At 40.2% G+C, this 12428-nt stretch overlaps 1 protein-coding gene across 1 annotated transcript; it reads right to left on the reverse strand.

Moving 5' to 3' along the window:
- Positions 1 to 901: 901 nt before the first annotated feature.
- Positions 902 to 10799, reverse strand: LOC144632390 (uncharacterized). Its single transcript, XM_078491028.1, has 2 exons — positions 10691 to 10799; positions 902 to 5405 (listed from the first exon to the last, which is right to left on the reverse strand). The coding sequence occupies exons 1-2, from the start codon at positions 10782 to 10784 to the stop codon at positions 1780 to 1782; spliced, it is 3720 nt and encodes a 1239-aa protein (XP_078347154.1). The 5' UTR covers positions 10785 to 10799; the 3' UTR covers positions 902 to 1779.
- Positions 10800 to 12428: the final 1629 nt, after the last annotated feature.

Genomic DNA, 12428 nt, shown 5'->3' on the forward strand with positions numbered 1-12428 from the left:
GAACACGAGGCTCAGGAGGCGCCATTTATGCAGTTTCAGAGTGTAACCTTTGTAGCGGCCATTTCTAAAAATGTTAGTCTTGGGCTGACGCTTAAAAACGACATTGTTATTTAAATAACATCAAGTTTTCCCTGAATTGGTTTCAGTTGATGTAACTTTTTAAAAAATAAAATTGTTGTTGTTGTTGTCGTCGTCGTCGTTGTTGTTGCATGAAGCTTGCATTGCTAGTACAATGGCACAGACAGGTTTGAATCTTTTTCTTAGTTCTTACTCCTGATAAATTGGGGGCTATAAAATCAAACCACTATTCTTTAAGGTCAGGAATGCGGGGTGGGGTACATAAAAAGACCACTGACCCTTTTGATGAATAGTGGGTTATGTCTGAGTACAACAGTTTTGACCATTCTCCAAATTCACCATAACTAGTGGTATGACCACGTAAGAGAAACTCCTATTTGTTCATTGACATCCCTTTTAGCCTTAGAACACCATGTGATCTCGCTGATTTAGCTTTGAGACCGGTTCTCGTTCTTACCCGCATCGCAATTATCAAAATTCGTAGCTTAACATTTTACATGTATTATTTCAGTTAAAATTCATCCGATCTCAGAGTAAAATTGTCACTAAATTTTCAGAGCTCTCTGTCCACCTTCATCAGAGTGAAACAATGATGATCGTCACAAATTAGCACGCGCTAAGCATATTTGAATACGCCAGTGATCGGAATTTTTAATTTCTAAGAAATGGAGTGTAAGCGCGCTGATAAAGGTGGACAGAGACCAACCAAAATTAAGTGACTATTTATCTTCAGTTTGGATGAATTTTAACTAAGTCCACCGATCACGTGTGTTTTACATGTAATTGCTTATTTCATTCCAAGTCGCCTAGTTCAAGTAATCGCACAGTTGAATTTCTCTGTCCGAGCACACGCCAGGCGAGATTTGTGGGTGTTCGTACATAAACTTCAAAAAGTGGACTTTTATGACTGCACTCGATACACATTTCAGCCACGTTCCCTGGGGACGAGAATGCGCTGTTCACTGGACAAGAAACCGAGCACCACTTTGAGGACTTGGATGTTTCAAACGGTTTCGGTTACCACCTTTAGCTGTAATTAATGAAATGCTCAGCTGCCTAACAAAAATGACTACTTAAGAAGCTACGTCAGGGACAACGCATCTTGAAAACTGATTTGGCATTTTTTTCAAGTTTGTCAATCGTAATCCGTCTTAATCTTCGTTAGACCAAACCATCCGTGTTTATTTTTGGTGTTTTATTACTCCATTTGTGTTTTTCTACATAAGAAAACTATTATTCTGAGGTTTCTTACAGTTTGAGAATAATCAGACAAATGACTTAAAATACCGTGACATAACTCACATGAACTATAATTTATACATGGTACTGAAAATAAACTGAAGAAAAGACAAATAGCATGAAAATGACACTGGTCCACCAAATTTCGCTACTCCGCAATGCAATGTTTACCATCAGGTCGCTTTTGTTTAGGATTAGTTTTAAAGTTTCCAGAATCTTCAAGTTTAACACGGAAATAATCGTGTCTAATGTAGGTACCACGATATTATGGTACATTTCCTGCACCCAAGGTACCGCGATTCCCTGTTCAGCCCTTGACTAAAGGATTTTTGTATGCAACATGTGTTTGTCAACGTGACACTCCACTTAACTATGTCTAAAAAAATAAGTAATATTGTTAGTTCATGTTACGCTGTATAATTCCTCAGGATCCCAGTCAATTAGAACCAACTGCTGGGACCTTCATGAAGTACCAAGAGGCATCACTCGTGTTGCGCATTTGTGCATAATAACTGACAGGACTCTGATGCAGTGGTACAGCGCACGGATGACTTGAGACAAAGCAGCAACCACCACAAGGATACACGCTGCAACAGGTAACAGACCAAGTAAGACAATCTCAATCCACAGAAAAGTGTGAAAAAGGCTTTGACTGGGTCCAGTGGGCTCTATACCTTCGGAAATATACGTAGCCTCTACTAAATTGATCGTGCAGATGGCAACAAGGCTAATAAGGGAAAGGCTTTCACAGATGTTGGCTTTGCATTCACGGAATGGCCTCGAAGCAAGGTGATGAAGGAGAATTACAAAACATGCGCAATCCAGACAGACGAAACGTATCATGGGATCTGTGGTAAAAGTGTGAATGGCCAGCAGGATCAATCTTCGGCCAGTCAGTACGCTTTCCCAATACAACGTGCCATGCTCCCCATCAGAGGAAGGCCGGAATGGATCATGAAGAACTTTCTTGATTTCTTCTGTATGGTTGGAATTAGGACTGGACGGTTTAAATTGGTTTGTGTTTGATCTTTTCTTACAATACCGAAGTAACCAGATAAGTAGAAAAGGCAGTGGGAATGCACATGATATCAAGAACTCCTTGGCTGACACTCTGTCTTTGGAAAGCATCAGTGATCCCCAAAATAGCGCCAGCACTAGGGGAATGACAAACACCACTATGAAGACAATCAACAAGTACTGCCACCACTGCCAACACTCAATGTTGCCATCCACAAACAGGCGCCTCTCCTGCCCTATAGGAACACAGTGCATGAGCTTGAGGGTTGTATCAGCAAGTGTTTCGTATCCAAGTAACAGTGTTTCCAAAGCCACAGCCAAGTACAAGGACAATGATGGGGTTGACAAGTAGAACGTCTTGCTTATGACTCGATGGATAGTATAGATGAAACCAATGGAAAGCAGTGTTGCCAAGAACTTTAGACACATGAAAAATTCTTTGGTGACGGCATTTAGGCCAGGAAACGGACAGCCAATGCTACCGTCCATAGTTTTAACTTGGAAATTAAAAAGAGCAATGACTGGTGGAATGAAGGGAACCATGTGGAGAGTATTCTCTGCGGACTTAACCATCACCAGCTCGGCAACTTGATAAAAGTAGAAGATGATCTTTAGATACCCAGCATCGTGTTCATCACTGCTGTTTTTGCTGGGTAACGACTTTGCGTCGTCGCTTTTGGGCGTCTTCTTAAACCACAGACTCTGTCGATATAACAGCGAGAAGATGGGAGGTTTGAAGACGACGTAAAGGGCAAAGACCATTACGTAGATGAAGCTTGCCAACCAAAACCAGTGATCGTTGCAATTTTCTTTCCTTCTACAGGCCGTAGTATATAGGGCTTCACTGTATCCATCAGAACACTGGCCACACAGCACGCCTGACCTGTTACCATGACAACCATTGTAACCATGGGTTGGTGTTTTGCAGTATTCCCCTGGACATGAAACAAATTGTAGACTTGGTGGTCTTGTTGAAATGTTGAAGCCCCAAAAGTTCTCTTTGGCTACAATGTTTCCGTTTTGACAAGTTGCCCCGTAGGGACATTTTAGACACTCGGTTTCTTTGTTGATATTTAAACCATTGGTCGAACCTTTCTGTAGAGTATAGAAACCATCGGGACACTCATCACAGAATAATTTGATGTAGTTGACGTTTGTCCAACACGTGGCACCATCCTTAACAAGTTCAAACCCTTTCTTCATTACAATTTTTTCGAGTTTTATTCGCCTTCCGGATGGGCATTGAAAAGTGGAAAAAGCATCAATGTTTACCGAACTGCACCTAGGAGCTTCAAAGAGTGGGTCATAGAATTTCCTATCGATGTGTGCTGTAAAGGATGAATTTTTAATGGTGACAGGGCCAGTACTCTCAGACCGCAGAAAACAGCCATAACTAGAAACTTGCTGGTTTGCACTGGAGGGTCGCCTTAAACCTGTTTGAAGAAATGAGCTATTCACAATGTTAAGTCTACCGTAGCCTGTTTTCATCAACACGTGACCTCCTAGAGTTAATCCCTCGTTGTTTTTAAAGCGACAGTTTTTAATGGTGACATTGCCGTTCATGAAGTCTAAAGCTCCGAAGACACCGACGTTGCCTTCAAATGTACTATCCTCGAATATTACTGGCAGCCTAACGTTTTGAAATACTAATTCACTGCTGTTGCTCCTTTCTCGTTGCCGACATTTAGGTGGGTCATCGTCTCTCATTTCGATTTGTATGGTTGCTCTTTCCACCAAACGATACACAAACTGAGAGTTGTTAAGAAACTTACAGTTTTTGATGGAGATTAGACCATGAACGTACTTGTCTGCAAATACGGACAGCGCACAATCATGCAATCCTTGAAAGGTAACGTTTTCAAGAAGCAAATTTGCTTCAAAGTCCAGGGAAAAATTTAATTGTAAAAGGTGGTGTCTTTCAAAATCCTTCTGATCCGAGGGTAAAGCTACTGCAAACCTGATGGCATCACCAGAGCCTCGTGTTTCACGACCTCCTAGAAAAAGGCTGTTTCTTACAAAAAGTGTCTGGTCGCTCGTTGTACAATCGAAATTCCGCCCCAAACAATAGGTGGTTGACATCCTTACACCTACCCTGTTGTCTGCCAAGAGGCAATCGTCGAGAAAAACGTGTATCCCCGATGCTGTGGATGTTCTTTTAGAAGGACCACTGGCCGTAACGGCATATCCATACGTGGAGTTAATGGTCACTTTAGTCAGCCTTAGGTCAAATCCACCGTGTACAAAAACAGAGTTCTCGTTATTTAAAAACAACGTGTTCAATAAGGTCAAATTGCCCTCGCTTAAAAAGTGCCGAATTCTTACCGAGAAAGCAAAGCTGTTCTCTTCGTGACCAAGCTCCCGGAAAATGGAATCGGTGATGGATCCAACTACACGCAGCCTCGGAAGCCTTCTCGAAGATGTGGAATGGACGTACACGGCACCTGTTGAACTTGTACGCTCTGTTGTTACATTGTACCGTCCCTTTCTACCCTGGAAAAGGCATCTAGAGATCGTGAAGTTGAAGAATTCGTTAAATAAGTAGACTACTATAGAGTTTACATTGTACAAGAACTTACTGTCAGTCACCGCGAGCGTCGACTTTTGACAGGCAAGTGCAGATGAATTTTCCTGTCGTATGCCAACACCATATGGACAGTTCATAAACCTGCATTTGGTTATGATGACATAAAAGGCACAAACATTATAGAGACTGACTTTACTGTTGTTGAATACAAGGTTTGAGAGAGTAATGTTGAAGAGGCCACCTGTAGCATGAGTGCCGAAAATTAGATCACAGAAAATGTGCGCCTCCGAGAACTGACCATGTATTGTGACGCATTTGTTTATCACTATCCGTCCTTTTGCATTAGGACCGTCGTCCAGTGTTAAACAGCCGTATGGATGTGACTCGCTGCTCCTCCCGTCGAGACAAATCTTACCGCCATCACGAACTAACCGTAGGCCTTGTGGTAAAGTCTTACACGGCTTTAAGGAAGAACCACATTGGGATGAGTCTTCACCGGTACGGTGGGAAATATAAAGACAATCACTGTCTATGTCGTCAGCACCTGCTAAAAATCAAAGGCCATGATCATTAAAAACCTGTAATGGGCAAGCTCCTTGACATCCCACCGTGATGCAGAGTTGAATTGCCGTTCTAGGACTTCTTAGATAGATCGAGATAAACCCTTCATGATCGATCACAAAGAGTACTTTAACATCTTTTAGTATTTACCACACAAGTGAATAGTGCTTTTTGCGCGCTCTCATCGTTTAACTCGGAGGTGATTAACAAAGTACTATTCACCTTCGAGCAGCTAAAGAGAAACAAACTGCCTTCGTGCGTCGCTTTGTCTACCAACAGTGATGTTTTAGTCCGCTAGTTATTCAACTTGTGTGGTATATACTAAAACAATTATTCACCTCACGACATTTTGAAGGAGAGGAGACAGGTGATAAGAAAGTAATTCGCTTTTACTTTGATTTTGCATTATTACGCTTTGTTATTGGTTTAAGAATATCGCACTACTTTCTTCTTGCTCTCACAAGCGGTCACAAGTAACAGTCAAGTAGAACCAAAACCAATCATGACTCGCTTCACACGTTCTTCCGCACTCCGTGCCGGCTACATGTATTTGCTTCGAGTTTCACTGGTTCACTTGATGGTCTGTGTCATTTGTGATTGACCCAAGTGATTACTTTGGTTTTAAGGTAATTAATCGAAAACTGCTCTAAAGAAAATCATCCGCTAGAGATTATACTAACTGACTTGATGTACTAACAACTGAAATGCAATTTCTACCATTTAGAGAAAATTACAACGGGACCACTTGAAGCTGGGCACTTGGAACAAAACGAATGGTGACCTTTATCGTAAACGGACCGATAACAATAAAGAATAACAATAGTTCTAAAGCAAAATTTGAAAACCCAACAATGTTGCGGAAAGTTGCGGACCTCTCAGGAAACTTTGTTATTTTATGATAATTTCTTCCTAAGTTTCAAGTGGCTTCCAACGTTTTTGGCTTGGCGTCCACGAAACGAGTTTTCAAGCAAAACTTTCAAAGTAAAATTAACTATTATAATTTGTCGCGAACGATGGGATCTGTAAGAGTGTATAGAGTACAAGTTTCGTTGTGGAACTATTTTCTAGATGCTTCAATATCATTGGTCTCTTTAAGAAAAAGACGGTCATCCATTAATTGTTCTCAATGAATGTTTCAAGTAGTTGCACTGTAATGCCGACAGGTCTCAATAGACCTTAATCCGCCATTTTGAAAATGGAAAGCAAACGGATCGCAAATATCTAGGCAAAAATAAATGACGCAAATTGTTTTCCGAGTTTTCTCTGGGCCAATATACTGAAATCCCTTGCCGCTTGCTTGCGTGCGATCAGCTACAGCTACGAAATATTACACGATCAAAAAGTATTCCATGATCAGGCGCCTTCGATTCTGAAGAATAAAATTTGAGATTTTCCGTTCTCATAGGTAATCTAAGTGTACAGGCTCGACACGGCTAAGTGTGACATAAAAATACAAAAATACCGAGCCGGTAATAACCAAAGCAGTGTCAAAATATACTTCGTTCCAAGTAGTATGCAAACTCCGACAGCAGCTTCCAGCATAGTCGTCTCCTTACAAGCGGCGATGTTGCCCTCAATCCTGGCCCGTGCTGTAATCCTCCAAAGTGCTCTGTTTGTTCGGGAACAGTCGCTCGTAACCACAGAGCCTTGAATTGTGACCAATGTGAAAAGTGGTGCCATATTAGATGCGGAAACGTCAAACCAAGTGATTATAAAAACTTACAACGCCTAACGACCTTTGATTGGTCCTGTCCTCGCTGCCTCCAGACCACTGAGATTATTGCGAATTCCTTCCGAAATGAGACCATTCTCACCGCTGTAACTGCTACCACGAATAACAACACCGAGGTTACAGAATCCCGGGAGGATCCATTTCTCGTCCTTAAACAATCTGTTGGCGACAAAAATCTCAAGATTGGTCATCTTAACATCAATGGCCTTGTGAACAAGCTGTGCGAGGTCCAACACCTCTTGTTTGTAGTCAAGTTTGACCTTCTTGGTATCACTGAGACTCACCTAAACTCGAGTATTTCAGATGACTGGATCAAAATTTCTGGATATAACTTTGTGAGGAGGGACCGTGATTCCTGTGGAGGTGGTGTTTTGATATATTTCAAAGAAGATCTTACTGTACACCCTGCTCTTTCTTGGGAAAGATCAAACATGGAAGCAACATGGCTAAACGTCACCATGAGATCTCAATCCTTCCTTGTTGGCTGTGTCTACAGACCACCTAATGACTCCTCCTTTTTTGAACCTTTTAGGGACTTGATTGCTAATATCTGGCTAAAGAGGAAAAATATAATCCTAGTTGGTGACCTCAACTGTGATATGCTGCACAAACCCAGCAACGCCGAGTCCGAATATGGAAAACGCTTACGAAGGATCCTATGTAGTTATGGTTTAAAAAACATCATAAACAGTCCAACCCGTATTACTGCCACCTCAAAGTCGCTTATCGACCTCGTGATAACAAGTCAACCTTCTAAAATCCAAACCTCTGGTTCCATCGACTTGGGCATCTCCGATCACCACCTAATATTCGCTGTCTTTAAAGTTGCAAGGAGTAATCCAAAACCCAAAGTTATCTCAACCAAGAACTATAAATCGTTAGACACTAAGCAACTTAGGAGCGACTTCGATCAGGCCCCATGGCATATAACTGGATTATTCGATGATATTGATGACAGCGTGGATGCTTGGCAATACTTATACGATGAAATCCTACTTCACCACCTACCCCCACGAGATGTTCGGATAAGAGTTAAATCTCTTCCATGGATTGACACCTCCATTAGAAAAGAAATGAACAAGAGATACAAACTCTTAATAAAGGCAAAGTCAACAGGTAATCCTGAATTATGGAGTCTCTACAAGCAGAAGAGACTAGAGGTGAAAAAGCTATTAAAGAGTGCTGAAGCTGCTTACTGGCATAATTTATTTCAAGAAGCTACCAACCCTAATGAATTTTGGAAATTGACCAACCAAGTTTTAAGAAAACACAAAGCCAAAAGCATCGGTCCAATCTGCGATCGCAACCACGACGGGGTGATATTAACCCATGACCTAAAGAAGGCTGAGTATTTCAATGACTTCTTTGTGAATGTCAGTGAAGACCTCACTAAGCAACTCGATCCTTTGGACCTCTCATCCCTAAACACCTTTATCACTAGAATTACACCTACCAGAGACTATACTTACTTGAACTGGGAACTGGTAAAAAACAAACTGATAAAGGCTGCTAACCCCAAGAAGGCTACCGGTCCTGACCATGTTTCTCCAAGGGACCTCTCTATAATTGGCGACTCTGTCATCCACAGTCTATTACCGATTTTTACGAAGAGTGTGAGAGATGCATCTTTCCCCTCCAGCTGGAAATTATCACGTGTCAATCCCATATTTAAGAAAGGATCACCAACAGACGCAAACAACTACAGACCTATCTCCCTTCTCAGTATCCCAGGAAAAATCTTGGAAGATATTGTGAGCGACACCTTAAACAACCATATGGATACACAAGGTTTATTATGCAACAACCAATGGGGATTTCGAAAAAAATTATTCAACTGAGAGCCTTTTACTTCATTTAACAGAGTCTTGGAGAAATGCACTGGACAAGGGCCAGAAAGTGGGTGTCCTTTTTATCGATTTTCGGAAAGCTTTTGACACTGTGAACCATACTATCCTACAAGAAAAGCTAAAAGCCATTGGTGTATCAGGTGACCTGCTTTCCTGGCTTGATGATTATATGTCTGCACGTAAGCAGTTTGTCCAATTATCAGAATATCAGTCCGAGCCCAAAACCATTACGTTTGGAGTCCCCCAAGGCTCAATATTAGGGCCCAAATTATTTTCAATCTTCGTAAACGACCTTCCTGAATCGATAACAAGTGGTAATGTATTCATGTTTGCTGATGATACCACAATTTACACAATTGGCAAGGACATCGACAATATCATCCTGACACTGCAATCCATTTTAGACCAGGTATACACCTGGTGTCAGTCTAACAGATTAATAGCCCACGAATCGAAGACGGAAGCCCTGATAATTTCAAGACAGAGCTTTATTGGTCCCCTGCGACGTTTGACTTACGGCAGTAGCACTATTGAGTACAAACAATCATCCAAATGTCTTGGGTTAACAATCGACAACAAGCTATCATGGTATGAACACATCGGGAACGTTTGTAAGTCCTTCAGTAACAAAGTCGCAGTCTTAAAACGGATAAAGTTCCTACCAAAACCAGTCTTGGAAACTATTTATTATAAAACAATCATCCCCAGTGTCCTATATGGTATTGCAGTCTGGGGATCTTGTTCTCCAGCTTTGTTAGATGATATAGACCGAATTCATTTGAGAGCAACAAGAATTATTAATAGTCTACCGCATTACATCCATAGTGATTACATCAGGAACGCTCCATATTGGAACCCAATTGTTTCATTTTACATTAAGAGACTTCTAGTTATTACGCACAATATTTACCATGGAAATAGCATCGATCCTCTAAAGGATTTACTAGTGAAACCCAAGTCTACTTATAACTTTAGAAAATCCTTAAATGTTGAGGTTGATAGACCAAGAACAGAAGTGGGAAGATCTTCTTTTAAACATCGTGCTGCTCTTGGAATATCCTTCCCGATGACATCAAGTCTTGCTCTAACCTTGATTCTTTCAAGAAAAAACTTAAGGCAAATAAGAGTCTCTTAAAATCTATCAGTTTCACTAAAGCGTCTTGCTGCGTTTCCAACAAATCTCTGGACTTCATATATTTTTAATTTATTCATTCATTTATCTTTTTACTGTATATTGTTATTAATTCATCTATTTTACCTATCATTATTTATTCAGATATTGTAAATAAATTTTGGATTATGTATTATATAGGATCTTATTGTAATTTATTATTTTAGATAGTGCAGGTCCACATCAGGACTTAACGTCTTGCCAATTATTTTGTAACCTGCTTTATCAAATAAACCATGTATGTATGTATGTATGTAACGAACGAGTCCTTTCTAGTGGTAGGACATGTTTGGAAACAGTGTGTGCTGGAATCGATTAGATAACCTTAATTACTCGATGAAGATCCTTACTGAGTTTGTGATCCACTGCATTTCCTCAAGAAAGAACTCCAAATAGAACAAAGATAAGAGGTGCATGTAGTGCACACTAAAACTAAAAGGTGTAAACTAATTAGAAAATAAGGATAATATATTGATTGTAATCTAAGACTGTGAGGATACAAAATTTTAACTATTACTTACCAGCTTGGTTAATAAGTAAAAGCACGAGATAAAGTATTTTCATCATTTGGAAGCCAACTAGCAAACACATCTCGATGAGAACAAGGTTTTGCATCGTATAGTGGTGTGCGGAGCCATCACTTTAATATTCGATTGATAAGCAACATTCGAAAGCGATGTATATTGGGTCAAAGTTTTGAAACACGTATTTGTGGCTATTTTTTGGTAATATTTACGGTCGCAATCTTAACTAGAGCGGTATTGCGCGAAATTCAAAAGCAACCCCGGGTTTTGTTTTTTTTTCGGAACGCGCATGTTTGGTAAATTGATCGTAAAAGCTAAGAGCCTCACCCAGCGAGACTGCTAGTTTTTTTTTTTTGTCACAAGAAGCTTAGTAAGTACGTCATTTAATTGCCGCAAGCTGATATTACCAACAGTTTCAGTTCCAGGCGAACTCAACTTGAGTTGGGTAAAATTTGCATGGCGACAGCGGGCTTTATACAGGGAAAGACTGTCTGTACTTCAACAGCCTGCCAAACGATTTTTAACCATTCTTTAATTAACAATTATTCGCCGAAGGCGAAGTGATTATTGTTGAATAATCCCCGAGACGAAGTCGAGGGGATTATTCAACAATAATCACTGAGCCTGAGGCAAATAATTGTTTTAGTATAATTTTTAGAGGTGATCATCAAGAACTTAAAAAATACCGATAGCAAACAAGAAAACAGCAAACACAAGTGTTCGCTTGCATACGGTGTAAACCAGTTTAAATCATCGATTGCAATCAGAATTTATTTAGTTAAAGCAAAAAAACGGAACAAAACAAACACCATGAGAAGATAGATGTCCGTTACCTTTGTATGATTGTGGATGACGTCTAAGCGAATGTGCAAATCCTCTAAAAATTAGTAGCTCTGGTGAGAAGAGAACTAAATAATGTTTGCTCAATCGATCTGACTGAGTTTCTCATCGATCGCCAAAACCGCCGTGTTTACGATCATTTCTAATGCCTTGAGAATCATCTCTTGAAAAAAATTTTCGGTCCAAAAGTCTTGGTAGTTAGTTTGAAAAATTCCCAATGTTTAAAATATCCAGGACTTGGACTGGTTTCTTTCAAATCAAAGAAATTTTCATTCAGCAAAAGCGGCCATGTTTACTTCCCTGGATGTCAAAGGTGGCGTGGCTAAGTAACCAAGCCTTCAAAGCTATAATCACCTCGCGCGGGGTGATTATAGCCTCATAAGCCGAGCTTCTCGACCAATCAGAATGCTTCAATTCTTATAATCACCTCTGTAATTATACTAAATTAAATTAAATGGCACGATCTTATAAGAAACAGTCTGTGCTGTGTCTGTGCTGACATTACTGATTGAGACTCAAAATATCTTCTCAGAACTGAAAGCTCATTGTGCTAACTGATTTCGGAGGCAAAGTTCAAAGGAAGGTAAAGTAACTTCCGCAAACTGATATCATGCAGTTGTGGTATTTGCAGTCCTTATTTCAAATTCTCCAGTGTCAGGGCGCAATACAACTTTCGAATGTTTATCATAATTTTGACACCGGAATTTAAAAATGATATTCCTGTTTCAAGGTTGGTAGTTGATCATATATTCAAAGAACACTGACTGTATGAAAGAACTTGAGCCAACTGACTTTGTACAGGCAAAATGCGCCCTTATTTTGTTCAAAATAAAACCAAGTGTATATATAACAGCATCAAAATAGCATCAGCCTAAACAACTACTTCAACTTTCTG

The sequence above is a fragment of the Oculina patagonica genome, chromosome 12 (assembly GCF_052425735.1).
Source record: "Oculina patagonica isolate OP01 chromosome 12, crgOcupat, whole genome shotgun sequence".
NCBI lineage: Eukaryota > Metazoa > Cnidaria > Anthozoa > Scleractinia > Oculinidae > Oculina > Oculina patagonica.

What these genes read in the sequence shown, in the direction of transcription:
- LOC144632390 (XM_078491028.1), bottom strand. Translation starts at nt 10,784, where the DNA reads ATGCAAAACCTTGTTCTCATCGAGATGTGTTTGCTAGTTGGCTTCCAA. An exon ending in TTTACTTATTAACCAAGCTG is followed by an intron (nt 5,406 to 10,690) that starts GTAAGTAATAGT and finishes TTTGATTTTTAG; the next exon opens with CAGGTGCTGACGACATAGAC.